Genomic DNA, 24510 nt, shown 5'->3' on the forward strand with positions numbered 1-24510 from the left:
TTGACCAGTTCGCGCTGTATTCCCATCTGGAGAATGCCTCCGCACAGGACTCGGGCCAGGGATACGGCACTGGCATGTACCTCGTACGAAGTAACGCGTACGAGTACCAGTCCATATCTTTTAATATCAGCCAGCGCTTGGAAATTTGCATGTGTTGCTAAATAATGCCTCACAGACAAACCAAAAGACCATAACCCATGCCCTGCACCTGCAAAGGCACACCAAAAGTCCTCATTTCAAAGTACTCCGCTGTTACCGAGCATATGGCGCCAACCTCACATTTTCGTTGGGCCTCTGGTTGAATGGTCAGACGACGCACCACAACGACGCAGGTCCAACGTCTCTTGGTTGAGGGGATAAATACAAACCGAGCAAACATGATTTAGAATTGACAAATCTGTTATCAAAAGTGTTCAATCACAGAGCAAAGCTGCCAACAAGCTCAACAAACCTGGCGTTTCGTGTGGCTGAAGATCAGGTTTAACACTGCCTAGCGTGGAGGGTCCAGACTCGTGCTAGTATTAGACTTTGAACCCTCGAGGCTGGTGGCCAGGGTTCTAGAAGGGACACATAAGACAAACGCGACGAACTGTGACGGGTCTCAAGGTGCTTCGACAAGTCCGTGCTAGCTCGGCGCCATCTCTGTCCAATGGACACTAATGCTGCAGGCTTTGATTTCCGGGAGAGGATCCTCCAACACCTCTTCAGTGCAGCTGGAAATCCACTTACGCAGTTTGGATCAACCTGCAGCAATACCAGGGACAGGGGTGCTGCAGCTGGCCGTTCGAATCCGGTCAAACAGACAGACACCATGAATGCTGTCCCTGGTTCACCATCTGAAGCTCTCCCCAATCTCCAGCGAGGTTACACCAGCCCAGGACCGCCAAGCATTGCCAACGCCTGGGACAAGGCATCAAAATCGAGGGTATACCGGTGCATGCGCTGACGGTGGCGTCTCGGTTCAACTCGTCGTGGAATAATAACTCTAAATGCTCGTACCATACAAAGTTCATCGCGGCAGCTAGGAGGGAAACCCGACGTTTGCTCTGCACGGACTTCCAGCTTGCTGCACATGCTCCGTACTCCGACCGGGCAGATAAGCGCGCACATGGGGGTACCTATATTCTCCTTGTCGGGGTGGGCTGGGCCAAGGTACGGGTTTCGATATCCATATCCGTCTTCCGCACGAAAAGCTTTTCCCAAACTTTGTGCCACGAGGTCAAACTTGTTCGGCGCGCGCGACACGAGCCTGTCATTTGAAATACGCATGGCAATTAGCAAATCTAATCCCAACTGCCGGCACTTAAGGTTTCCAGAGCACATGGCCCTGAAGAATGTGATGGCTCGCAAATACCGGTGCGGCACATGCTTGTACGCTTCAGTTCTAAAAAAGCAGTGGCCTTGTTAACGTGCAATTTCCGTCCTGCATAAGCAACATCATGCTTCAAAGCAAACAGCGGAAAAATGTCCGGCTACAGGAAAATGCGAATGAATACCTTGGTGACGTTTGGCGCAATAGTGGTGTACTAATCCGTGCCTACTGTGCCACTTGGACAAGACGTGAAGGAGTATTTAACCCTCTTAACCCAGCGCTACTCTCGCAAGCTAGTTCGCCCAGATTTAAAGCTCTAATAGAAAATCGAAAGTTATTCGGACTAGACGAACAACCACGACGAATTCTCTGGCTAACACGGGGAAACAGCATGAGAGAATTACACAAACACATCGGTCTAGCTGGCTTGCGTGAGCGTTTTTGGTCGGCTTGGCCCGGGAAGGCTAATAAAGCCTGTTGTGCAATCCCCTGCAAGGGTAAGTGAGGGCCTCCAGCTCCATTTCCGTGGCTTCATATTACTTACTCAAGGGAAGCATTGCTCATCTCATTACAGCAATGACCAGCAGAAATTAACCTTATGCATGTGGCAAGGCAGCAAACTCTCCTCGGCCATCCTCAGGTCAAATATATTGTCCTAGCATTGGCCCGTGCCTCGAGTTGAAGACGCTGTCACTACTGCTTGCAATTTCCCCCCGCTACGACGGAGTATAAATTACGACTCTGGCTCATACACGTACATGTACTCGTACTGTACAAGTGGTCACCGAGGCTCGTCCACTTTTAATCTACACTATCCGCCGGCCACTGGGCGACAAGTGGCCGTTAGCGTCTGGTGCCGGTGCGGAATTTGAGAAACAAGAGGGACAAATCCTAGCAATATGGGGATGAAGAGCCAACAAGATCTCCGGGTCATATGTCACATATACCGGGGGCGAGGGGGAGCCCGCACCACAACAACGGGTAGCCCAGATTGGTGCTCAATGACTGGCAATGGTGAAAAGTCGTCTGTTGGTTGCGTCGGCGGCGCAGCCAGCAACGAATGCCTTTGGATTGGCTCATCCGAACATGTTTTGTGAGAAACCAGTGCCGGCCGCTCCAAAGGTCACCTCCCAGGTTCTCCATATGGCGCTATCCTCACGCTATTCTCCGAAGAATAGAAAAGCTTCAACGGCGCCCTGCTAGCTACGGACTAGTTTCCCCTATCAGCACCAAGCACTTGGCTAGTAGCACGCTGCCGGCGTCTGGAGGGCTGAATGGTTTCTTCCTCTTTGAAAGCACGTGTTTGTGCTTGTTGTCACTGAGCCGATTATACGGGTACGGAGCATGCTCCGTGAAAAGGGTTCTTTTCTTCTTTTTCTTCCATTTTCCTTTTTATTTTTCCAAATTTTTAATGGCCCTCCCTTACTTGAAGTTGGCGCGAAGGCCGAGGTGGCGGCGGCCCATCTCAACAAGGCTGCATATGCAGCAGACACGGGATGTAGCCGTACTTTTTACACGCGGGTGGAGTGCGTTGTGTCTATGTTTCCGCCATTTCATATGGACCTCTTCATGGCGGGCAATCTGGCAAGATGCTGTCAAAGCCCGACGTTCAGTTGCCTCTTGATTAGGTTCCACTGCTCTGAGCCACGTTGCCTTTGTGCTGGGGGCATAGCCATGAGCGGTTACTACGTATCATCAACAGAAAGCAGAGCTTGCTCGTTCCCATAAAATGCCTGGTCCACTTACTCGTACGAGAAAGCTCATTTTCTGTCTTCTAACCAAAAGCTGGCCCCCTCAAACCCCTTTCCACCCCACCTTGGTGCCTCAGTTTCCGGTGCCAACGGAACCATGCACCCGCGACTGGCTGGCTGTTCATCATAGACTATCTCACTGGCGTCTACGGAGGTACGAGTAATGCACCAGGTGTTGGAAATTTCTCCTGGCAGGGATCCTCTTCCCGTCACATGCAAGGCTGCCGCTTCAGACTCCAGCTCAGACGCCGGCCAACCAAATCGAATAATTTTACGTATCAGAGAAAAAGCTCAGTTGCAACCTGTGCTGGATTATCTGCGCGATTTCATTCGCGCGTCTCCGGCCTTTGCCTACCTTCTACCATTGAGGCCGCCGTGACTCTCTCTTTGTCGCCGGCGAGACAGAGGCAAGCTGGGACACGGCACAAGTATATCGCAGCTAAACTTGTAACGGCAAATGCTGGCAGAGTTGGCTTACCCTGGAGACCATGGAGAATGTGCAATATCAGCCACTTTGTGAAAAAACGGAGACTCACTCCTTGTCCTAGAGGCTTTTGATACCGCACACGTATGAGTATATAAGTGTTGGGCCCAGACGCTAACAGGATGCCCTAAAACAAGGGAAATACTACCTGGTAGGTGGCCAGCACCCCAAGGCTGCTATCCAGCATCCCGTGTCTCGGATTCTTGAAACTGCATCGTAGATGGTAAGTGACGTTATCGGAAACGAGAAGAATATGGCCATCATAGTGCTGGCTAGTATTTCCCTAAAACAAAGACTTGCGACACAGTCTGATTCAAAAGTTGTTCATGTGTATTCGGTGAAGAGCGCTAGGGATGGGGCCGCGTTTTATCAGATGGCCCATCTGAATTGCTCACGTAATATGCCGTCTACCTCAACTCAGTGGAAACCTCACTCTTGAGAATATCATAGATTTCACGATTGAGCCAGCTACCAGCCAGGACCGCCAACCTCATTGCATTGAGGTTTGAAAACTAGGACGCCAATCTCTCGATTCAATTGACATGTGTTGGGAGCATCTGTGGCGATAGCAGGAGCGCCTTGGCCATCGGCACGCAATATCTCTGGAAGCCATCTCTTTCATCATCACGAGCCTCATGCCACAGATCCATACTCAAGGCTGGCCCTTGACTCTTGCTTGATACAATGATACCACCAATCTCGGAAGTCGTGGCTTTGTTCGACCTCACCGCCATCATTCTTCTACTCACGACCGTCATCGTCTTTGTCATTCCCATCTTCATCTTGTTCCCGCCCATTCCAGTGGAGCGCAGTGATGCGCTGCGGCAAACTCACACCAAAGTCGGCATCCCTGCATCTCAGAGCAACCTCCGGACTCAGACATCGCTGGAGCACGACTACCAGCCAGGCAAGCCCGCCAAGATACAAAGTTTATACATCTATCCCGTCAAATCGTGCCGGGGTATAGAGGTTGGACACAGCAAAGTGCTGCCCAAGGGGCTTGAGTTTGATCGCCTCTTTGCTTTCGCGAGACAGAAATCCAAGGTTGCGAGTGCTCCCGTGCCATCCGGAGAAGATGGAACTGAGCCGAAAAAGAATCCGCAATGGGAGGTCATCACTCTAAGGCAAGTGCCATTGCTCGCAAATATCAAGATTGACCTCTGGCTTCCTGATGTGAGCAAGACAAGCCGTCAGCTTGGTAGAGTGGGCGGCCGTTTCATCGTCATCAGATTCCCATGGAGAGATTCTGGTCTGAAGGGTATAATTCAGTGGATATCTGCCAAGTTGAGCCGCGGCCTCAGCGGTACTCCGGAAAAAGAGTTCATGCTATCAATTGACTTCCCCTCTCCCGATGAAATCAAAGCTGCGGGCTATCAATACGAGGATACATCGTTTTTCGCAAAGAGCGTTTATGCACTGAACATGAGGAACGAGGTCCCGCCAGAGTTGGGCCTGTACCTGGGAGTTACTGTACCAGTCACCATTTTCATGGTAGACCCAGACCAGAGGAGGGAAGTCTTTAGGAATGCGCCGCGCAAAGCCGATGCCGGATACCAGCCGGTTATTGATTTTCAAGATGCAGTAAGTTTTGGCCGATCTACTCTTCTTCTTCTCCTCCTCTATGTGGGCTTTTGCATCTAATGACCCTCTCACAGTATCCACTACATCTCCTCAACCTGACGAGTGTCCGCGCATTGGAGTCCAAGGTTCAGAAGGACGACAATCTTCAGTTTCTGGACGCGCGCCGCTTCCGCCCAAATATCATTGGTATGGCTCTTCCCGGCTATATTCTGCCCTTCACCCCCATATTGAACTTACTTAGACCTTCCCCCCACGCTTGAGCGGCACAACTCAACTAACTTGATATGACTAGTTTCTGGCCTCAAAGAGTATGACGAGGACGACTGGCGAAGTATTGAATTCTCCCAGCCTCCCCAGAGCGCCACAGACAGGTTGTCAGGGAGCAAATTCGACGTCTCCTGTCGCACCGTCCGGTAAGTACCTATCATTGAAAACTCTTTTTGCTTCTTCTTTTTTTATACCCACATCACTCTAATTTGTTTTTTTTTGCTTTTAAACTTTGTCATTCCCCTTGACTCATGCTCACCTTGCGCCCCCTCTTTTGCATGCTCAAGCCACAGCATGTGGAGGCTTTTCCCGTCAAAGAGAGTTTTTACCCGTACAGGATTGCCAATACTCGTACTACGTAAAATTCTCGTGCTAAACGGACCCCCATACATACAGATGCAAGTTGCCAAATGTCGATCCAGCTACGGGGATTCGACACAAGGTGGAGCCCGATAATTCGCTCAGGAAGTATCGAAACATTGATGAGGGGGCTCCCAAGAGTGGTTGTATGGGAATGCAACTCTGTCCCATATTTCCAAAGACCGACGACCCAGAAGACCTTGAATTGTCACTAGAAGTGGGTATGGAGATTAAGGTTCTGCAACGGGGCCATCACTTGGCCTTGTAGGTCAACAAGTGGTCGACATATGTTGAGTTGTGGTGGCAAAGATGGATCATAAATTGGGGGAAAAAATCACGGAGCTCGAGTAATGAACCGTGGCCGAGGTATAATGGAGCTCGGAAATAGCGTCCATTCATTGTCTTCTTTCAAGTATCAGATAATTAATTCTTTCTCGTCATAACATAATGACAGAGCTAAAATGGTAAAAAGGCCCATAACATTTCTCTTTTTTTTACCACTTTTGTGTTAGATCATATTCTACCCGCTTATCCATCCTGTTCATACTTCTCGTCACATCGTATCACATGGTCCTAGAATTAGAATATACGGAAGTTTTGTTCTTTGTTCTCTTGTTTTTTTAGGTATCATTTTTTTTGCTTCGATTATTTCAAGTCCGCTGGTGTGAGCGCCTGAACCATACTTGTTCCTTCACTGAATCGTGTCCGGAAGATACGGTTAGCGTTCTGGAACATGCCGTCCTTCAGACTCACAACAATAAACTGTGAGCCCTTGAAGCGTGTCTTGATGAGTCGTCCAATGTTTTGTGTATGGGAGAGATCGAGAGCGGCATCAACCTCGTCGAGAATGTACATTGGCGCAGGCTTGAACTGCAACAGAGCCATGATGAGTGAGAGTGCAACCAGTGACCTATGCCTCAAATATTAGCATTTCGTGTTTCATATATAAAGGCTGAAGCCAGTGATGTTTGTGTAAAAAAAATGTAGATGCGTACCTCTGGCCACCGCTGAGTTCTGTCAGACTTTGCTTCCACACCTTGCCCAGGCAGACTTTGACCTCAAGCCCGTCGCTGATTGTCTTGTTCTCTGGAGGATCCAGCTTGGCGAAACTGCCTCCCGGGAGAAGCTCAGAGAAGATTTGACCGAAATCGCCATTCACCTTCTCCCACGTCTCTTGCAGCGCCTTCTTCTTGTACTCGTCCAAGCTGACAATGGTTTCCTCAATCTTGCGCTTGTCTCGGATGACAGTCTTGATCATCTGCTTGAGTGATACTTCCTTCTTTTCCACGCTGTCAATCATGTTCATCACCTTGGGATTGATCTTTTTCTTCATGCCTTGGAAGCGCTCAGTCAGATTCCGTAGCGTTGATTTGCACTCTCCTATGTTCTGGCGCTGGAAATCGTAGGCCGTGCCACTGCGGCCGAATTTGTCTTGCTCATCGTGAATCCATTCGTACTCAGCCTCGAGCCGAGAAACATTTTCCGCCGCGGATTGCTGTTCCTTGTGGAATTTCTCGATTTGGTGACCAAGTTTCTGCATCTCTAGACCTTCTTCTGTGATCTGCGCATTCTTTGAACGTGTGGCTTCCTCCAAGGCTCGGAGTTCGTCGTCGAACTGGTGCAGCTTTGCTCTCTCGTCATCAAGTTCGGCTTGCGCAGTGTTGTGCGTCTCTGTCACCTTGGCCTGCTGCTTCACTAGGTCTTCGATATCCTTCTGCTGGGCTTTGATGGCAACTTCTACTTCTTGAAGTTGCTCTCGAGCCGCTGACAGATCGCCCCCAACTTGCTCCAAATCCAGTTGAGCCCCCTGCAGCTCCTTTTGTAGAGTTTTAACAGCTGCAGAGTTCTTTTCAAGGCTTACCCTCAGTTTGTCGAGAGACTTCTGAAGTTCCACTAGCTTGCCGTCTTTGTTGTTATCAAAGTCTTTCATATCCTTCTCAATGCGCTTGATGTCCGCATTGGCCTCAGCCTGTTGTGATTTGGCGTCCGATATGCTCTTTTGCAGCTCAGCAATGGTCGCCTTCATGTTTTCGACTTCCTGGATGATCGAGGAAGACGAGTTTCCGCTGATCTGGTCTTCAGCCAACTTGATCTCGTGTTTCTTCAAGTCCAAATCTTGCTGAATACGACGGGCTTGATCTAGCTTAGATTTCTCTCTTGCAATCCTGATCTGAATGTCTTTTAATGACGTTTCAGTCTCATTGAGCTGCCGAGTTAGAGCATTTAGCTTTTGCAATGTCACCAGGACGCCACTGGAGTTTGGAGAACTGCCACCGGAAAGTGTTCCGGAAGGATCATAGGAATCTCCTTCTAATGTGATGCTCCTCATTCTGACGTTGGGATCAAACGTGACTCTTTTCGCCGTCTCGGCGTCTGCACATATAAGCGTATTACCAAAGACATATTCCATTGCAGAGGCCACTTCTTCATCGTAGCCTACCAAGGAGAGTGCGAGATCGACTTTGCCAGGCGCAATTCTCTGTGCAGTTGCGATGGTTTGTGCTGACGCCTTGAAAGCCGAAATCTTGTTGAGAGGAATAATTGTCACTCGCTTCCTTAGTCTACCCCGTTGAAGCAGCTGTGTACCCGTGACTTCTGAGTCGACCACAACATTGTACAGTCGTCCACCAGCACAGATTTCCAGCGCGGTTCCAGCTTGGGTTCGCTCTCCGTCAAGGGTGAACAATTGTGCGACCAGACCTTTGACTTTTGACCTATCAAAGTTGGGAACAGGGTCGGAGTAGTTGAATTCGATATTGGCAACTTGTCGTTTCAGGGTGTCGCAATCTTGCCGTAGCTTTCGGACAGTTTGTTGCAAGCTTGACTCTTGTTTATACATGGCTTCCTCCTGGCCAGGCTCGAGACCAAGTTTGCCCAGTTCCCCTTCCAGCTTCTGTCCCTGCAGCTTCAAACCATCCAACTCACGCAGGAGATCGGCATTCTGGTCCTTGGCTTTCCGAGCTCGAGGCTCTTCTTCCCTCACTCGACCTTGTAAATGTGCAATCTTGATTTTTGCTTGCTCCTGTATGGTTGCAGCAGCAGTGGCGCGATTTTTTGCCTCTTGTAGTTGTCCTTGGTATCCATTCTCTTGTCCCTCCCTCGAGGCAATTCCAGTCTGCAACGTCTGTAGTAACTCCTCTTTCGATTCGGCTTCTTTGCTCTGCTTTGCCAAATCATCCTTGGCTTTCTCGTACTTTACTTTGACATTATCAAATGTTGCCGTCTTTACTTTGAGAGTAGTTTCCAATTCTGCCACCGTTTTCTCGACAGCGGCCTTCTTTTCTTCCTCCTCGTTTAAGCTCGAGTGCTTCAGGTCCATGACTGTTGTGAGTCTCACTAACTCATTGGCGTGCTTCTTCACCGTATCCTCGAGACCTTGTGCCTTGCCACCTTTCCTGAGCTCCTTATCTCGTTGTGACCGTATCTTTTTGACGTCTTCTTCTAGATTTGAGATCTCGTTGCGAAGACGAGCAGCTGAGCTTTCGAGGCCACTATGGCGCTGCTTCTTAGCCTCAAGATCAGCCGCGGACTGTTTCAACTTCTCTTGACATTTGGTGTAGTCGTATGCCACTACAACGCGGGAGAGTCGCTCGAGATCATTCTGCGTTTGCTGGAAATCCAAAAAGGCTCTTTTCTCTCCTCGAAGTTTCTCCAATTTTGGTTCGATTTCTTCCCTGAGAATCTCACTGAGCTCTTGTAGTTTCATCTCCTTCTTTGCCATTGTCTTCAGCGCTTTGTCTCTCCTGTCCTCAAACATTCTCGTTCCCGCGGCCTCTTCGATCATGGCCAGAATTTCCACGGGTTTCATATTGAGGACTTTGGTGATTCGTCCCTGCATAATGAGGAAATTCGGGTTGTTGATGTTCAGTTGAACCGATTGGAAGAGGTTCTGAACTGTCTGTTGCTGTGCGCGATGGCCGTTGATCAGATACTTGGATGTGCCGCCCAGAACGATCTGGCGAGTCACACTGATAGTGGCATACTCCTCGAATCCAATGGGAGACTTCTTCTTATCTCTGTTGTCAAAGACGATCGTGACGCTGGCCTTAGTTACGCCCGCTTGGCCTCGTTTGTATATAAGATCCTGTATTCCATGTTACTACTCGATCGGGTGCGCCGCACGTAACATGAACCGATATACCTGGAGGTTCTGCGCTCGGACAGTGGACATGTTTGTGATTCCGAGGACAAAGCATATTGAATCGAGAATGTTCGACTTTCCGCTGCCATTGAGGCCGGTGATGGAGTTGAAGCTCTCGTCCCTGGGCTGGTCAGTAATGCTGAAAGCTTTCATCGTGGGGGTCGAAGCTTACCATCCTGATATCACCGTTCGCACGGCGTAGGATTTGAAGCCCTATTGGACTGGTTAGCGAGAAGATTATTCCAGGCGCGGAGAGCAGAACTTGCGTCAATGATCACTTCTATCACCCTCATTGTGGCAAGTCGCGATGCAATGCTAGATTGTACAAACTTGGGCCTCTAATGCACGAGCAACTCCACTGAGCCAGGGACGCGACCCAAGTAAACAACCCCCTCCGTGTTTGGTTTCTGATAAGCTTTATCTACACGTGATGGACGACGTTATCACGTGCGGCTACATCGTCCGGCGTGAAGACGCGAAGGTACCTTAGAGCTAGCAGGTGCACTAGCCCCGATCTGGAGCGCATCAAAACATTGCAACCTTGGAATGGAGAATACAGGTACCTAAACGCAGCTTATTTACTTTGTACCTTCACCATCATCATCGCCCTACAAACTTCCTCGACAACAGATTCGACGCCGAGCACCAACGTCACTCACCGATGTTGTGACAAGATTCAGACACGATACTTACCAGCCCGGTATTGCAGATACGACCTTGCTCCTGTTCCTTTGCGCGCGCGACATCATGACTGCAGTACGAGGCCCGCGTCTCCAGGTCGGGTCCGCGGCGTGGGTCGGGGAAGAGCGAGCATCTGCGCTGGAGATTGTGCAGTCAGAAGTAGAGGAATTCTCTTTTTCTGCCCACAATGAGGTTGAATGGCTTAATGAGCACATGGCTGCAATCTTCAATGAGAACGAAGTGTTTGTCTCTCCCATCCCCCTTCACCATCCACCATCCACCATGATGGATGGCTGCTGACACCCTTTTCCAGTAACATCACAGAAGCTTTTAAAACTCCCAGTAAACTTAGGGGCAAAACACCCCATACAATTCGGAAGGCTAATGCAGCAGAGACACGAATGGTGGGTTTACTTGACCGTCCCTAATGAAACGTCACTCTAATATACAACAATTAGCCTCTGTCCGATGTATTCGCAGCAGCACCTCCTAGTGTTTCGAAGAATCAACCTCCCGCCCCTACCACTCGCTTCCAGCCTCCTCAGCTACACCAAGTCGCGGCAAAAGCAATACCACTAGTCACCAAACCCGTCTCCCCTCAGCGTCATGTCTTCTCTCCCCAGCGACCGCCTCCTCCTCGAGCTATGCAGGATTCTGGTTATTATGGAAGCCAGGAGTTCATTGCCACGGACCCTAGCGAAGCTGCAGAGCCCGAAGACCTAGCGAGTCCCTACAGCGATATTGTATTACCCCCTGGCGGATCTTCCATACGACGGAGTCCGGTTCGAAAAATTGTTTCAGTGTCTCCCACAAAAAGCTTTCCAGCGACAAAGGAGGATTCAACAGCACGCAACTTGCCAGATGTGCCATCCGATGCTGCACAATATGAGCCAAAGATATCAGCTAGAGATTTCGATGTGGATGAATCATCTTCTGAACCAGCTGTAACATCGCCAGCTCCATCTTCTAGGAATCCGCCTATATCTCTCCACCAGTCTGATGAGCCCTCGGATGATGAACAGTCTGCGTCTGAGGGATCAAGCCCCATCAGGACCGTAGTTCGAAAAAGTAGCTTGAATTTTGCTTCGTTGCCAGCTAGGGAGCCTCTTACCTCGGGCAAAAGCCTTGGTGCCCGCCAGTCTCGGAACAGCCATTTCGATACCGGCAACAGTAGCAGAACAAGCTACTATCAAAGACAAACTGGTGGGAAAAGCCTCGGAAATCTCGCTAAGCACGATCCTTCACATGAGGACAAAGCCGACGGTATGGAAGTGGATGCACAAGACGCGTCCCCCGTTTATGAAGCCTCTGAGGCTGATCGACCTGGCGTGAACCATACGAAAACATATACGCAGAGATTACAGGATCAAATCAGCATGCTGAGCAAACCACAAGGCAGCTTTGGACAAACTAAGCAGACATTGAATGCGGCAGCAACACAACAAGACTCTATTCAAGCACAGTCTGTTACTAGTCCAAAGGCGCCCTCTGCCGAGAGGGAGCCAGTCTCTACAACGCCACGGCATTCTCCCGATGACGATGATGACGACTGGATCGAATCCCCAAATACTGCCAAAAAGGCTAGAGAAGCTAGGGAGGCCAGGGAAGCCATGGAAACAAGACCCATTCTGACCAAGAGCTTTACAGCCGACATCATGGAAGGCATTCAGGATAGAGAAGATGACGACCCGCTTCACACTGGTGAGCAGACATCTCAGGGCCTTTTCAATGCCGTAAAATCAGCATCTTCATCGACTATGCCTACGGATGCCTCTGCCCTGGCGAGGGACACTGCTCCTTTGTCCAAGGCAATCTCCATATCGAATCCCAGCCTAGCATTTTCGCAGGATGATTTCGCAGACACTCCTTCTAAATCACCCACTCGGGGCTTCCGGGATAGTCCTCTGAAGCAAGTTAAGAGCAAACTGTCGTCTATTCTGAAAAGCTCTCGCGGACTACTTGCTACAAATGCTGACGGCAAGGCCCTTATGTCACCATCGACCACCCGCCTGGCGTTGCATGCGGGGCCATCTTCAGAGTCTGTCGTTATGAAGTCCCAGGAGATGGAACCTCAGACTGTGGAATCTGCGAGCCCAACAAAGCCAATTGCACGTCGTACCAGAGCGTCTACAGAACGGGAAAAGGAACAGAAGCGCCGAGAGAATGAAGTTAAGCGCATGGAAGAGCAGATGGATAAGCTTGACAAGGCACGAGAGAAAGAGCGAGAAAAGGCTCGAGCATTTACCCAAGAGCAAGAGAAGGTGGCTACTATGGAAAAGGAGATTGCTGCCAAGAGACAAGACGAGAGACTGGCAATCAAGCCACCTTCTAATCTCCCCAAGGCTGGCCCGTCCAGCCCGCGCAAACTGAGAGCTGGCGAGCCGTCACAGTTCAGACAAGCTGATCAAGATACTGACATGTCTGACTCTCAGCCTCCTATGCCCCCTCCTTCTTCTTCCAAGCCGACACAGCCCGGCCGCGGTAAGGACAACAAACGACCAGTGAAACCGGTGAAAGAGACAGCCTCAAAAATAAAAGCCCCCCCTACGGTTATCAGAGTCAACACCGGCTCACAGCACTCACAATTTCAGCCTGCTGGCAGCCGAGTATCCACAGCATCTCATGACACCTTAAACTCTAACCATTCGACGGCCTCATCAAAAACCAGCAAGTCCTCTTATCAGGCTAAATCTTCAGTACCTAAAGTTGCTCCCGCCTCTGCTGGTCGATCCAAAGCTGCGGAATTGGCCGCCAGGAAAAAGGAGCAAGACGAGAGGGAATCGCAGCGGCGCCGCGACGCAAAGGCAGAAATGGAGAAGAAGCGAATTGCAGCACAAGAGGAGCAGCGAAAACAAGACCAACAGCGACGCCTTGAGTTGGAGAGGCAGAAACAGCAAGAAGAAGAGAAGAAAAGGCAGGCTGCTATTGAAAAAGCCAAGCAAACGAGAGCCCCTCCCCCAGCGGTACGATCACAGCCAAATGGCCCACCAGATTCAACCTTGGCTCAGCAGAGGTCGGCATTTTCAAAAGCTGAGGGTCAACCTGCTCGACCGCCCTCCCGATTGGCTGGCATGCGCGATGATTCAAGCAGACCTGCTAGCACCATTCTATCCAACGCCGCCAAAGCGGGTGCGAAACGCACCCTGGGGCAGGAGACGACTGACGATACTTATTCCAGACCCCCGCCCTCTCGAGGTGCGCCGGCATACCACACCAAGGATTCTAAGCGGCGCCGGACCAGTGAACATGGCGAGGATGAGTCGGACGTGGACAATGCTCCTAAACTTAAAGGCCCACCAGTGAGGCCGTCAACAGGATTCAAAAAGGTATGTCTTGACCCAACTTGTGCCACCGATATGGACCTTCAAAATGCTAATAACTCGCAGGATCTGCCGACAAAGTCTGCCTTCCAAAATGGATATGCGGCTGCCTCACACAGTGCCACTCGAGATTTGTTCAAGGCCGCCGTCACAGCCCAACACAATAGCCATATCAAAGCAGCCACCCCTCTTGATATGGCTCAGATCTCAAAGGGCCCGATTCCATTCGCGCCAGGCTCGAGTGCTGCTGGACCTTCTCACAAGACGCCGGCCCGTCCTGGACAGTTGGCTAGTGTTAAAGGGAGCGTGAGGAAGGCCTCGCCGCGGTTCCAGAATGGCGATTCGATTGAGCTTCCCGAGATTCAGACTGACGATGACGATGACGACGATGACGAAACTGAAGGAATGAACGTTGCTGCGTGGGCCGACTCTCCTGACTTGCGCCGTGCTCTCATGAGGCAAGAAACGATGGACCCATCGCAGATCTTTGGTCCACCGGCGCCCTTAATCATGGAAGAAGTATTCAATAAGAGCAAAGATAAATGGCACAAATTTCGCCAGAGGACGTCTAGTGCCAACTGGAGCGGCCTGGATCGTTTGACTGAGGATGACATTAGAAAGGATATGGCGGCTCGCGACAAGCTGCGCCGAGATGGAGGATGGTCTTATGAGATGAGCAAAGACATGTTATAAATTTGGTTAGGGTTGTACATTACATTACGGAGAAGAGCGGATCTGGTAACGGGTTTTGCGGGAGTTGTGACTATTAAGAATCAGAGGATTTGGAATATGGAGTTGGGAATCAGTCTCTACGGCATAGGGGGACAATCATATTGCATACTTTGGAAGACGGCGGAACTATTCGGACATGGCGGTTGGCGTTTTGGGAACGACATGCATTGTTTGACAAGGAAAGATTTGTTAGACAGCCTATTTATTACAAAAGTTGTTTTAGGTGAAATTAGCAAACATCGGCTGCGTTACCTTCAATATTGTTGGCTTGAAGTTATCGCAAAAGCATCATTTGTTGATGATTGAGTGACAGACAGCTAGCCTATTACGGTATAGTTGCAATTAGTCTTATCGATATCCTTTCCTAAATGAGAACGGCTGCTGGAGGGGTCGAACTTTTTTCTGCCGTTAAGTGGGCTCAGGTCTAGAAAAAAAACAAAAAAATCCCAAGCAGCTTCATCGGAACTTAGAGGAAACACGCGACAATCTCTGTCGATTTTTTTCCGATATTCCTTCATCCGAAGGGCACTTGACTGTGTCGTCGGACTCTTGTTACCTGAACTCAATCCTCTTGGTTGATTGGAGTTTTATATAAGAAGCGGGATCTCACCATGTTTCGGAACGGAATTCGACGATGCGGCGGCTTGGCCCGCGCAGCGACTTCAAGCACCAAGCTGCTGAGCGCTCGCGCAGCCTTTCCAGCAACTCTTCCTGCACCGGCCTCATTATCTCGTTCAATTGTGCCTTTGAAGAGCTTTGCGCAATTCAACCGACTGTACAGCGCTGATGCTGCTGTCGCGGAGAGCAAGGTTCCCGAAAATGAGGCAGTTGGCGAAATCTCGTCGTTCCGAGACCTAGAGACACTCGGAGTTCATCGCAACTTGCTGGACGCAATCACCCAGGATATGCGATACGACACCATGACCCCAGTTCAATCCAAAGCGATCAACCCGGCCCTTAAGGGAACTGACATGTAAGTCAAATAGAAGAGGAAGAGATGGTGTCTACCCAAGTGATCATCATGCTGACTATTCTTAAAAGTGTTGCTCAAGCCAAGACCGGTACTGGAAAGACGCTTGCTTTCTTGCTCCCTCTCCTGCAGCGCATGATCGAAGAAGACCCGACATTGGCCACACGAAAGGCATCCCGAAGTGCTAGATCTGATGATATTCGCGGCATTGTTCTGTCACCAACTCGTGAGCTCGCCGAGCAGATTGCCACCGAGGCGAAGCGGCTTTGCAGACGCACCGGTCTGGTTGTGCAGTCTGCTGTTGGAGGTACTCAGAAGTCTGCCATGTTGCGTCAGACACAGCGGCAAGGCTGCCACCTCCTGGTGGCCACCCCGGGCCGCTTGAATGACCTTCTTGAGGACCCCAACAGCGGCATTGATGCCCCCAAGCTGGCTGCGCTTGTCTTGGACGAGGCCGACCGTATGCTTGACGTCGGTTTCGAGAAAGAACTCAACTCAATTCAGAGCTACCTGCCCAAGGACAAGGTCAGACAGACGATGCTGGTCTCCGCTACCATCCCCGATAACGTCATTCAGCTTGCCCGTCAGATGGTTCGCCCCCACGATTTCGAGTTCGTTCAGACCATTCCTGAACACGAAACCCTCACCCACGAGAGAATCCCCCAGAATGTTGTCACCGTCTCGAGCTGGGCCAACGTTTTCCCTTCACTGTTCGAGCTGATCGACCGTGAGGTTGCGGCTGCGAAGCAGGATCCTACTCTGCCCCCCTTCAAGGCCATCGTTTACTTCAACACAACTTCCATGGTCGAGCTTGCCGGTGAACTTGGCTACCAGCGGAGGCACAGTGGCCAGCTGAGAATCCCCACCTTTGCCATTCAGTCTCAGCTTTCCCAATTCCAGCGGACAAAGGCGGCCGACATGTTCAGAAACTCCAAGACTGGAATTCTCTTCTCATCAGATGTCACAGCTCGTGGCATGGATTTCCCCAATGTTACCCACGTCATCCAGGTTGATGCTCCTAGGGAGCGTGAATCTTATATCCACAGACTGGGTCGTACCGGACGACAGAACAAGAGTGGTGAAGGCTGGTTGTTTGTACCCCCAATGTCAGCAAACTCTGCCAGGAAGCTGTTGCGAGGCCTTCCGCTGAAGCCAAACAAAACACTGGAGAGTGCCGAGGTTGACCTCAATGCTGTGGAAGAGCTGCCCGCTTACCACGAGGAGACAAAGACGCTCATTCAGGCACTCCCCCGGAAAATGATGGCCAGCGCGTACACCTCGCTGTTCGGTGGTCAACTTACCGACAGAGAAGACCTTGTTGACGACTTGAATGACTGGGCTGTCAAGGGCTGGGGTTGGCCAGAGCCTCCCGCTGTCTCACATAGCTGGGCCAAGAACCAAGGCCTCCTGAGATCTGGATTGAACATCCAAGATGGCCACAGTGAGCGAATGCATCGGGATGACAGGCGAGGCGACCAAAGGGGTGACCGTCGCAGTGGAGGTCGCTTCGAGCGTCGCGGATCCCCTGATCCGTTCGCTGAGATGGGACAACGTGCGCGCCGTGATGGGCCGCCACCGTTCTCGAGGGGCGGCGGCCGGGGCGGTAGGGGTGGCCGAGGTGGCCGAGGAGACCGACGTGGTGGAGGCTTTGAGTCTTCGTGGTAAACTCATTCTTTTTCTCAACACGATGCTTGAGGGCACGACAATGGCTGCATTCACGATAAGCAGCGAAAACTCTCACTATTCTACGCTTTTTTGACGCTTTGTATCTGCTCAGGGTGAGGTGCTCTGCTGGATAAGGCGTGGTATTTTACGGCTACATGTTTCAAAACTCAATCCATATAGACGGCTTGTACATTATCGTTTTTTTCTACGGTGTTACTGGGTTCTACAGTTTGGAAGACGCGGGACGGGACAAAAAAAGGGACAAATCTCCTCGATTTCTTTGTAACAAAACATCATGACGCATGTAATGATATATATTGGTTTACTCTATAGTATAGTCATGACTTGTATTTCACACATGAAACACAATCAATTCTCACAATCGTAATGATATATGAAGGCGCAATTTCACTGGTGCCATCACATGACGCTCTATTTTTCAAGGATATCACTAATTTTCCCCAAGGTGGCTCTTTCGATAGATATACATATATATATGCCCCTGGTATCAAAAACAAAAAACCGCGTGCTTTCTTGTATTCCTACTCTTTCGATTAATGCAAATCTCGCTCCTCGCCTTTTCTCACCGCGGGTGCATCAAGAGGTTAGCATCCCACAGCAGAACCCTCTCATCCCAACCAGCAGAAGCCACCCAGCCGCCAGCGCCAAACAGACACCAGTCGACACCAGTGACAAACTCCGTGTGCCTGTTCATAATGCCCATTTGCGCTCCGGGCTGGGCCGTAGGGACAGGACCCTGAGGCTGGTTAGAGGCGTCGTTCCACAACCGCACAGTCATGTCGTAGCTGGCACTGATCAAAACGTCGCTCGCGTGGGGGCTCCAGGACAGCCTCCGCACGGCGTACTCGTGACCATGCATGACGGAGAGCGGCCCGCCGTTGGGATTGCGAATGTCAAAGGTGCGGATCAGCCGGTCGACTCCGCCGGTGGCGATGACGGTGTCTCGGTACTTGTTCCAGTCGTGCGTGAGGATTTCGGAGGGCGGGCCGCCGGCAGGCATGGCGCCGGGATGGCTTGGTGGTGCATGGACGGGAACGGTCGCGGCGAGGTGGTATTTAGCGGAAGAGGGCATTCGCAGGTCGAATATTCGGAGGTGAGAGTCGGAGGAGGCCGCTGAGATTAGGGAGGGGTTGGAAGGGCAAAATGAGGCGCTGTAGGTGCAACTACCGATAGGCAGAGTCTTGATTGAGAATGGGCGGGTAGGCGACCACTAGAAGAGAAATGGTTTGTAAGTATGAAGAAGAGGAAAGGAGCGTATAAGCTATCAAAACGTACAATCTTGACGGTCCCGTCCCATGAGCTGGAGATGAAGGTATCTTTGGTGATGGGATTCCAAGCAACGGCAAAAGCCTCGCGATTGTGCTCGTGGAATATCATAATGGGAAACTCCTTCATTCCAATATCGAAGAGCTTGAGAGATCCATCACCGCAAGCAACCACGAGCTGGTTCTCGTTAATCTCGGACCAGGCAAGATCGTATATCGCATCGTTTGTGTCGAATCTACCGGCGCAAATTTGCAAGCCCTCTTGGTCAGCCTCAAGTCAACTCCCAACACGTACATGCTCCATTTTGAAGAGAGCCGAGCTTCTTGGATGCATATATATAAACACACGTTTTCTCAACTTGGATGCCCTGCGCCGTCAGCGCCAGGGCGAAGAGCCTGCCGTTTCCGACGATGCCAAAGTTGGCGGCTGTTCCGACGGCGATGCGGGAGTCGTGGTACGGCGAGTATTTGACCGCATAGGGATTGAACCCTTGGGTACGGAACTCGAGCATGGCAGCCATGGTGGTTTCGGCTTCGTCTGGTGGAGAGGAGAAGTGGAGGAGGGGAGGAGAGGGGAGAGCGCCTCAAAGGCGCATCTGCGCTCAAGAGAAGACTTTTATATGGAAAAGGGACAATATGCTGGGATAGAGGTTATCGTGGTATGGCCAATGGAAGAAAGATGGAAGCTCTCAATCCGATGCGCTGCCAGCCGTGAGCTGTTGTTTGGTTTCGGTTTGCATGTCGAGGTCCGCTTAATCTGACATGTGCCTCGGCCCTGGGATCTGCCGCCAGCTTTTTCCCCATATTCTGGGAGTGCTGCTTAAACGTGCTAACCTAGGCCTAAAATAGAAACCAAGGTAGTGAGTGAGTGATGTTTGCGAGACGCAAGGAAAACCAAATCTCGAGGGACTGACAGCTACAATGTAAAGACTCACATATCGAATGCAATAGTCTCTAAAGTTTCATATGTGGCTCTATCGAAGCACAAGATACTGTTGAGAATTCATGCATCTCCTGCAGTGGTGAAGATCGTCAACGGTTCCCCGGTTCCTTTGCATCGAAGTCCTCCTCACTATACAGGTCGATCAGCTGAGCATTCGGATGATAATCAGGCAGCTTCAACTCTCCTCCCCCTTGCTTGATGAACGTGGAATCATCTTTCGCATGCCATTATCATGAATCAATGCATTCTAAATCGATCTAGCGAGGCTCTCTAATCTTTTTGCCACTTTTGGACAAAGTGGATCACGTGGGTTCGTGTTGCTTTCGATGTCATGCCTCACGCCTGCCGTTAATTGTCGTGGACTGATCGCGCATGATTTTCTCAATTACACTTACTTTTTCCATCTTTTCATGGAAATTTATACCTTTTTATTAATCTTGCGCTTTTCAATATTTTCTTCTAATTTTTTCAACAATATTTTCTCTACGTATCTGTTGCTTTGAGGCATCTTGATGGAGGCCTTTCTCACACGCCCAAAACGAAAATCGACCCATGTCAATGCTACCCCAGAACCGGAAGCAACCCTGCAACATGTGGAAGATGGCGAAGATTCGACCGAGATCAAGCTCGCCATGTTATCCTCATTACACCCTCTAATTGAGCAGGAAACACTTTTAGATGTCCTCCTTGCCCACGATGGTTCCGTCGACAATGCGTCAGAATCTCTAAAATCCTTTCGTCCTGGAGCAAAGAAGAACACTGTCATAGGACACCAACAGTCCTTAAGACAATATGCAAAACCTAGCGATGGATCATTATCGCCGCCCAAGAAAAAGACAAAGTCCAAAAAAGGAAGCACATTGCATCTATACGACCCGGAAGATGTTGCAGAGCACACTCCATGTACCATTATACACAATTTCCTTCCAACCAAGCTCGCTGATGATCTCCTGAGAGAGCTGTTGGACGAAGCTAAATCGTTTGAGCAAATCACATTTAAGCTCTTCGAGAATATTGTGGCCAGCCCGCACACTTCATGCTTGTTTCTCGAGTCATTCGAAAAGATCCAAGAGCAAAAGCATGATTACTTTTATAATGGAGGCATGCTGAATGTGAGTTTTTGTTTTCTGTCAGTCTAGTACACAGCTGATGATACGTGTGGTCGTGTAGGATGTACGCAAACTCACGCCGACACTTGCTAAAGTGAAACCAATCGTCCAAGAGACAGTCAATGAGCAAATCCAAACTCGCATCAAGACTCGATATCCTGGAGGCAAAAAACTGAGACATCAGCCATCTAAACCATGGGTGCCAAACGCTGCCTTCGTGAATTGCTATGCTGGAGCTCAACAGAACGTAGGGTGGCATAGCGATCATCTTACATATCTAGGCCCCCGAGCCGTTATCGGATCAATTTCCCTAGGTGTTGCACGGGAGTTCCGTGTGCGCAAAATCCTACCGCGAGATGCGGAAACGAAGCGTCCAGATGATCCAGATGGCGAGGGTCAGATATCAATTCACCTGCCACATAACTCTCTCCTTGTGATGCATGCTGAGATGCAAGAAGAGTGGAAGCATTCTATCTCCCCGGCTTTATCCATCGATCCACATCCCATTGCAGGGAATAAACGGATCAACATTACGTATCGAGACTATCGGGCAGAGATGCACCCTTCACTTACACCGAGATGTCACTGTAAAATTCCTTGCGTGCTGCGAGTGGTGCAGCGGAAAAAGGAGAATCATGGGAAATACTTTTGGATGTGCTATGCGAGCGCCATCCCTGATAAAGATGGATGTACATTTTTCGAATGGGCTGAATTTGATGAAGACGGAATCCCTATACGTAACAAGAAGACGACATCGAAGCCGCCTTGACACAATCGACCAGAGTCTACAGTGAAATGAGTCGCCAGAGACTCCTATCGTGTCCAATCTTGTCCGAATATGTCTGATGCTCATGAATAAAGGAGATATTTTCATCCTCAAACGTATCTCAAGATCTTTCGAGTTCGTTGTCCTGCTTGTTCACAGCCCACTCTCTTGTATCCGAGCTGCAAGACTGTGCGAAACAGTGGGAACGACGTGTGAGATTTTAGGCCCCACTGTACGCATACACCAAAACTTGCACCTTTAAAGTAGCTCAACACACTTCCATGTAACTCTTCCTCACTATTTCCGCCTGCTTCTCTGTTTTCCCTCTCTTCTTTTCATCATCCACGACAACTGCTCAGTGTTCCTCTTCATTTGCTTCCGCACGAACATCATCATGGCTGAGAAGCTCACATTTCCCGCCGAATCAGCGGCTCTCCTCGAACCTCGCCTACCCCCAACGCTGGGCTCTGAGGATACCTCGAGGTCACGCCCCTTCGTCACACTGACCTTTGCAACTTCACTCGATTCCAGCCTGTCACTGGCGCCCGGGGTCCGCACTCGTCTTTCTGGTCCAGGTTCAAAAGCCATGACCCACTACCTACGAACTCGGCACGCAGCCATTCTTGTTGGTGTGTCTACGGTGTTGGCAGACGATCCGGCTCTCAACTGCCGGATTGCAGGAGCTTCTCACCAGCCTCGGCCCATAGTCATTGACGCCAATCTTCGATGGACGCCGCGCCGCTCTGACAAAGTCTTTGAAGTGTGTCGAAACGGTGCCGGGCTTGCTCCTTTTGTCCTCACTGGCGTAGACGCCTCAAAGCTGCCTCCTGAGAGTGTTGAGCTACTTCATGAGCATGGAGGCAAATATATTCATGTGCCCACTACCCGATCAGAAGCAATTGGTCGGCTACGATTCAGCTGGGACGACATTCTCGCCGCTCTCCAGGCAGAAAATCTGGACAGCGTCATGGTCGAGGGCGGCGGCCAGATAATCAATTCGCTCCTCGACCCTGCCTACCACAACCTGATCGACTCGGTCATTGTGACCATTGCCCCGACGTGGCTAGGACAAGGCGGCGTGGTTGTGTCTCCAGACCGGGTCACCGACTCAGCAGGAGTTCCTTTCCCGGTTGCGAGACTCTCGCATGTATCATGGCACCCATTCGGCGAAGACGTTGTCCTGTGCGGCACGCTCCGGGAATAAACAAGAAAAGCTCAACCACTTATATTTTATATACAAAGTCTGTTGATCGGTACGCCATTCCAAGACTGGCTGCCCACGGGGAAGATTGCATTTCCGTTGCATGTTGTTTCATACGAACTGCTGTTCGGTGCAAACTCGATCACCGGATAGTGATATCTGATTAAAGAAGGAATGTATCTAAGACGTAACACAAACCCCCGAGCTCGGCTCTCTCCGGGCCAACTCCCCCCGGCTCCGTACTCGGACCCGGCCGTCACAAGGAAAAAAACCGAGTACCCAGCTTGTGCGCCAACAGCGGATTGTGACGTTGGGCTTGCTTACGTTGGTGCAACTTTCCCCAGAGGATCAGAAAATGGCAATGGTAGCCTATGATGCCTATTTCAGACAAAGCGCCTCCAATAACTCTTAGCACATGGAAACTAGGGGTCTCAAAGAGCTGCATGACTCGGCACCAGCCGACCAAAATAGTTCTAGAAACTGGGGCATTCTGGAGGGTGTGGAGGGGCAGCTTCTGACCTGGAATTATCTGCATGGCGGCACCCCGCCATTTTTCATCAACCTAAACATTTCGTTGCTCTGCAGTATCGAACAAAAGAGGGCCATCGCGGGGTCCCGTCGTCAACTGTCGTCTCCCCCATACGAACCCATTTCATATTCCCATACCGTAACCTTAATCCAGGGACCTGGTCGCAAAATCGAGAGGCAGCGTCTGTCAGAAATCGAGTGGATTCAGCAGCTTCAACGACTGGCCATTGACAGCTTCTCTCATCACATCATCACCAAAGAAAATCCAAGGCAAAGCCAAGCTTCCAGCTTCTCCCAGCAGCCATGGCTCGCCCTAGAATCACCGTCCTCGGCTCCCTCAACATCGATCTCGTCTCCTATGTCCCCCATCACCCTCTACCCGGCGAGACCCTCACCGCCAACCACTTCAACACGTCTCCCGGCGGCAAGGGCGCCAACCAGGCCGTCGCCTGCGGCAAGCTCTCCCGCTCCTCCGACCTCTCCGCCCCGGCCGCCGACGTTTCTATGATCGGCGCCGTAGGCTCCGACACATATGGCCAGCAGCTCATCTCCAGCTTGACCTCTTACGGCGTCGACACCTCGGCCGTCGCCGTCCGTGAAGATGGCAAGACGGGCATCGCCATCATCGTCGTCGACGAGCCGTCTGGCCAGAACCGCATCATCCTCTCCGCGGAGGCCAACCACACTCTTCTGCCGGAGCACTTCTCCACCCTTCCCGGCCCTCGCCCGGATCTGCTCATCATGCAGCTGGAGATCCCATTTGACACCGTCCTGAAAGCTCTCCGCACCGCCAACGAGTCCGGCATCCCCGTCCTTCTCAACCCAGCGCCCGCAAAGACACTCCCCGACGAGGCCTACCACAACCTTGCCCATCTCGTGGTCAACGAGACCGAAGCCGCCATCCTCTCTGGCTGCAAGGAATCAGATCTCGACGACCTTGCCGGCCTCGAGCGAGTCGGCGCCCTCTTCATCCAGCGAGGCGTCAGCAACGTCATCATCACCCTCGGCGGGCGAGGTGTTTACTATGCCACCAAGAATGGCAAATCGGCCTTGGTGCCCGCACTCAAGGCTGACGTCGTGGACACCACTGCTGCGGGCGATACCTTTGTTGGATCATACGCCTTGGCCGTCGTGAGCGCCGGATCAGGCGACTTCGATATTGACACTGCGATCAGAGCGGCTAACAAGGCTGCAGCCATTACTGTGTCTCGCAAGGGAGCTCAAATTTCTATTCCATGGAAGGATGAGCTGAACTAAGTCCAGTCATGTAAGAAAGCATAGAGAAAAGAAATGATACATACAAAGAAAAAAACGAATAAAAATTTATACAACAAACAAAACTCCTAATGTCCTTCCATAACCATTTAATACATGCTACTAAACGTAAACGGCACCGTTCCTTGATTGGAAGTC

General features: G+C 50.8%; 9 protein-coding genes across 9 annotated transcripts; 7 read left to right on the top strand and 2 right to left on the bottom strand.

Moving 5' to 3' along the window:
• Window positions 1-991: 991 nt before the first annotated feature.
• Window positions 992-1907, top strand: V8C40DRAFT_238874 (uncharacterized protein). Its single transcript, XM_083214541.1, has 2 exons — window positions 992-1801; window positions 1857-1907. The coding sequence occupies exon 1, from the start codon at window positions 1073-1075 to the stop codon at window positions 1406-1408; it is 336 nt and encodes a 111-aa protein (XP_083075507.1). The 5' UTR covers window positions 992-1072; the 3' UTR covers window positions 1409-1801; window positions 1857-1907.
• Window positions 1908-4109: 2202 nt separating this feature from the next.
• Window positions 4110-6344, top strand: V8C40DRAFT_173180 (uncharacterized protein). Its single transcript, XM_083211632.1, has 4 exons — window positions 4110-5128; window positions 5203-5314; window positions 5421-5541; window positions 5792-6344. Exons 1-4 carry the CDS (start codon window positions 4232-4234, stop codon window positions 6021-6023), a joined length of 1362 nt encoding a protein of 453 aa, XP_083075508.1. The 5' UTR covers window positions 4110-4231; the 3' UTR covers window positions 6024-6344.
• Window positions 6094-10269, bottom strand: V8C40DRAFT_173159 (condensin subunit SMC2). The gene is made up of 5 exons (XM_083211631.1): window positions 10163-10269; window positions 10069-10109; window positions 9897-10017; window positions 6751-9839; window positions 6094-6665 (listed from the first exon to the last, which is right to left on the bottom strand). The coding sequence occupies exons 1-5, from the start codon at window positions 10187-10189 to the stop codon at window positions 6401-6403; spliced, it is 3543 nt and encodes a 1180-aa protein (XP_083075509.1). The 5' UTR covers window positions 10190-10269; the 3' UTR covers window positions 6094-6400.
• Window positions 10270-10444: 175 nt separating this feature from the next.
• On the top strand, window positions 10445-15021 carry V8C40DRAFT_173210 (uncharacterized protein). Its single transcript, XM_083211633.1, has 4 exons — window positions 10445-10819; window positions 10891-10981; window positions 11036-13903; window positions 13964-15021. Exons 1-4 carry the CDS (start codon window positions 10644-10646, stop codon window positions 14588-14590), a joined length of 3762 nt encoding a protein of 1253 aa, XP_083075510.1. The 5' UTR covers window positions 10445-10643; the 3' UTR covers window positions 14591-15021.
• A 37-nt stretch (window positions 15022-15058) lies between these two features.
• V8C40DRAFT_238883 (P-loop containing nucleoside triphosphate hydrolase protein) lies at window positions 15059-17666 on the top strand. The gene is made up of 2 exons (XM_083214542.1): window positions 15059-15602; window positions 15671-17666. Exons 1-2 carry the CDS (start codon window positions 15241-15243, stop codon window positions 17262-17264), a joined length of 1956 nt encoding a protein of 651 aa, XP_083075511.1. The 5' UTR covers window positions 15059-15240; the 3' UTR covers window positions 17265-17666.
• V8C40DRAFT_238887 (WD40-repeat-containing domain protein) lies at window positions 17564-19726 on the bottom strand. Its single transcript, XM_083214543.1, has 4 exons — window positions 19486-19726; window positions 18899-19390; window positions 18561-18786; window positions 17564-18495 (listed from the first exon to the last, which is right to left on the bottom strand). Exons 2-4 carry the CDS (start codon window positions 19069-19071, stop codon window positions 17848-17850), a joined length of 1047 nt encoding a protein of 348 aa, XP_083075512.1. The 5' UTR covers window positions 19072-19390; window positions 19486-19726; the 3' UTR covers window positions 17564-17847.
• A 144-nt stretch (window positions 19727-19870) lies between these two features.
• V8C40DRAFT_173255 (uncharacterized protein) lies at window positions 19871-21567 on the top strand. The gene is made up of 2 exons (XM_083211634.1): window positions 19871-20605; window positions 20664-21567. Exons 1-2 carry the CDS (start codon window positions 20006-20008, stop codon window positions 21369-21371), a joined length of 1308 nt encoding a protein of 435 aa, XP_083075513.1. The 5' UTR covers window positions 19871-20005; the 3' UTR covers window positions 21372-21567.
• Window positions 21568-21631: 64 nt separating this feature from the next.
• V8C40DRAFT_238892 (2,5-diamino-6-(ribosylamino)-4(3H)-pyrimidinone 5'-phosphate reductase) lies at window positions 21632-22899 on the top strand. The gene has a single exon (XM_083214544.1). The coding sequence runs from the start codon at window positions 21763-21765 to the stop codon at window positions 22570-22572; it is 810 nt and encodes a 269-aa protein (XP_083075514.1). The 5' UTR covers window positions 21632-21762; the 3' UTR covers window positions 22573-22899.
• Window positions 22900-23058: 159 nt separating this feature from the next.
• Window positions 23059-24433, top strand: V8C40DRAFT_238893 (Ribokinase-like protein). Its single transcript, XM_083214545.1, has one exon. The coding sequence runs from the start codon at window positions 23401-23403 to the stop codon at window positions 24352-24354; it is 954 nt and encodes a 317-aa protein (XP_083075515.1). The 5' UTR covers window positions 23059-23400; the 3' UTR covers window positions 24355-24433.
• The last annotated feature ends 77 nt before the right edge of the window (window positions 24434-24510 follow it).

Source organism: Trichoderma camerunense (assembly GCF_050948025.1).
Source record: "Trichoderma camerunense strain CBS 138272 chromosome Unknown V8C40scaffold_5, whole genome shotgun sequence".
NCBI lineage: Eukaryota > Fungi > Ascomycota > Sordariomycetes > Hypocreales > Hypocreaceae > Trichoderma > Trichoderma camerunense.

What these genes read in the sequence shown, in the direction of transcription:
- V8C40DRAFT_238893 (XM_083214545.1), top strand. Translation starts at nt 23,401, where the DNA reads ATGGCTCGCCCTAGAATCACCGTCCTCGGCTCCCTCAACATCGATCTC.
- V8C40DRAFT_238887 (XM_083214543.1), bottom strand. Translation starts at nt 19,071, where the DNA reads ATGGCTGCCATGCTCGAGTTCCGTACCCAAGGGTTCAATCCCTATGCG. An exon ending in GGCATCCAAGTTGAGAAAAC is followed by an intron (nt 18,787 to 18,898) that starts GTGTGTTTATAT and finishes TTGCGCCGGTAG; the next exon opens with ATTCGACACAAACGATGCGA. An exon ending in GGGACGGGACCGTCAAGATT is followed by an intron (nt 18,496 to 18,560) that starts GTACGTTTTGAT and finishes TTTCTCTTCTAG; the next exon opens with TGGTCGCCTACCCGCCCATT.
- V8C40DRAFT_238874 (XM_083214541.1), top strand. Translation starts at nt 1,073, where the DNA reads ATGCTCCGTACTCCGACCGGGCAGATAAGCGCGCACATGGGGGTACCT.
- V8C40DRAFT_173159 (XM_083211631.1), bottom strand. Translation starts at nt 10,189, where the DNA reads ATGAGGGTGATAGAAGTGATCATTGAC. An exon ending in TCCGAGCGCAGAACCTCCAG is followed by an intron (nt 9,840 to 9,896) that starts GTATATCGGTTC and finishes CATGGAATACAG; the next exon opens with GATCTTATATACAAACGAGG. An exon ending in GAACTCAGCGGTGGCCAGAG is followed by an intron (nt 6,666 to 6,750) that starts GTACGCATCTAC and finishes TTTGAGGCATAG; the next exon opens with GTCACTGGTTGCACTCTCAC.
- V8C40DRAFT_173255 (XM_083211634.1), top strand. Translation starts at nt 20,006, where the DNA reads ATGGAGGCCTTTCTCACACGCCCAAAACGAAAATCGACCCATGTCAAT. An exon ending in ATAATGGAGGCATGCTGAAT is followed by an intron (nt 20,606 to 20,663) that starts GTGAGTTTTTGT and finishes GTGGTCGTGTAG; the next exon opens with GATGTACGCAAACTCACGCC.
- V8C40DRAFT_238892 (XM_083214544.1), top strand. Translation starts at nt 21,763, where the DNA reads ATGGCTGAGAAGCTCACATTTCCCGCCGAATCAGCGGCTCTCCTCGAA.
- V8C40DRAFT_238883 (XM_083214542.1), top strand. Translation starts at nt 15,241, where the DNA reads ATGTTTCGGAACGGAATTCGACGATGCGGCGGCTTGGCCCGCGCAGCG. An exon ending in GCCCTTAAGGGAACTGACAT is followed by an intron (nt 15,603 to 15,670) that starts GTAAGTCAAATA and finishes TATTCTTAAAAG; the next exon opens with TGTTGCTCAAGCCAAGACCG.
- V8C40DRAFT_173210 (XM_083211633.1), top strand. Translation starts at nt 10,644, where the DNA reads ATGACTGCAGTACGAGGCCCGCGTCTCCAGGTCGGGTCCGCGGCGTGG. An exon ending in ATGCAGCAGAGACACGAATG is followed by an intron (nt 10,982 to 11,035) that starts GTGGGTTTACTT and finishes TACAACAATTAG; the next exon opens with CCTCTGTCCGATGTATTCGC. An exon ending in CGTCAACAGGATTCAAAAAG is followed by an intron (nt 13,904 to 13,963) that starts GTATGTCTTGAC and finishes AATAACTCGCAG; the next exon opens with GATCTGCCGACAAAGTCTGC.
- V8C40DRAFT_173180 (XM_083211632.1), top strand. Translation starts at nt 4,232, where the DNA reads ATGATACCACCAATCTCGGAAGTCGTGGCTTTGTTCGACCTCACCGCC. An exon ending in TTATTGATTTTCAAGATGCA is followed by an intron (nt 5,129 to 5,202) that starts GTAAGTTTTGGC and finishes ACCCTCTCACAG; the next exon opens with TATCCACTACATCTCCTCAA. An exon ending in GTCTCCTGTCGCACCGTCCG is followed by an intron (nt 5,542 to 5,791) that starts GTAAGTACCTAT and finishes CCATACATACAG; the next exon opens with ATGCAAGTTGCCAAATGTCG.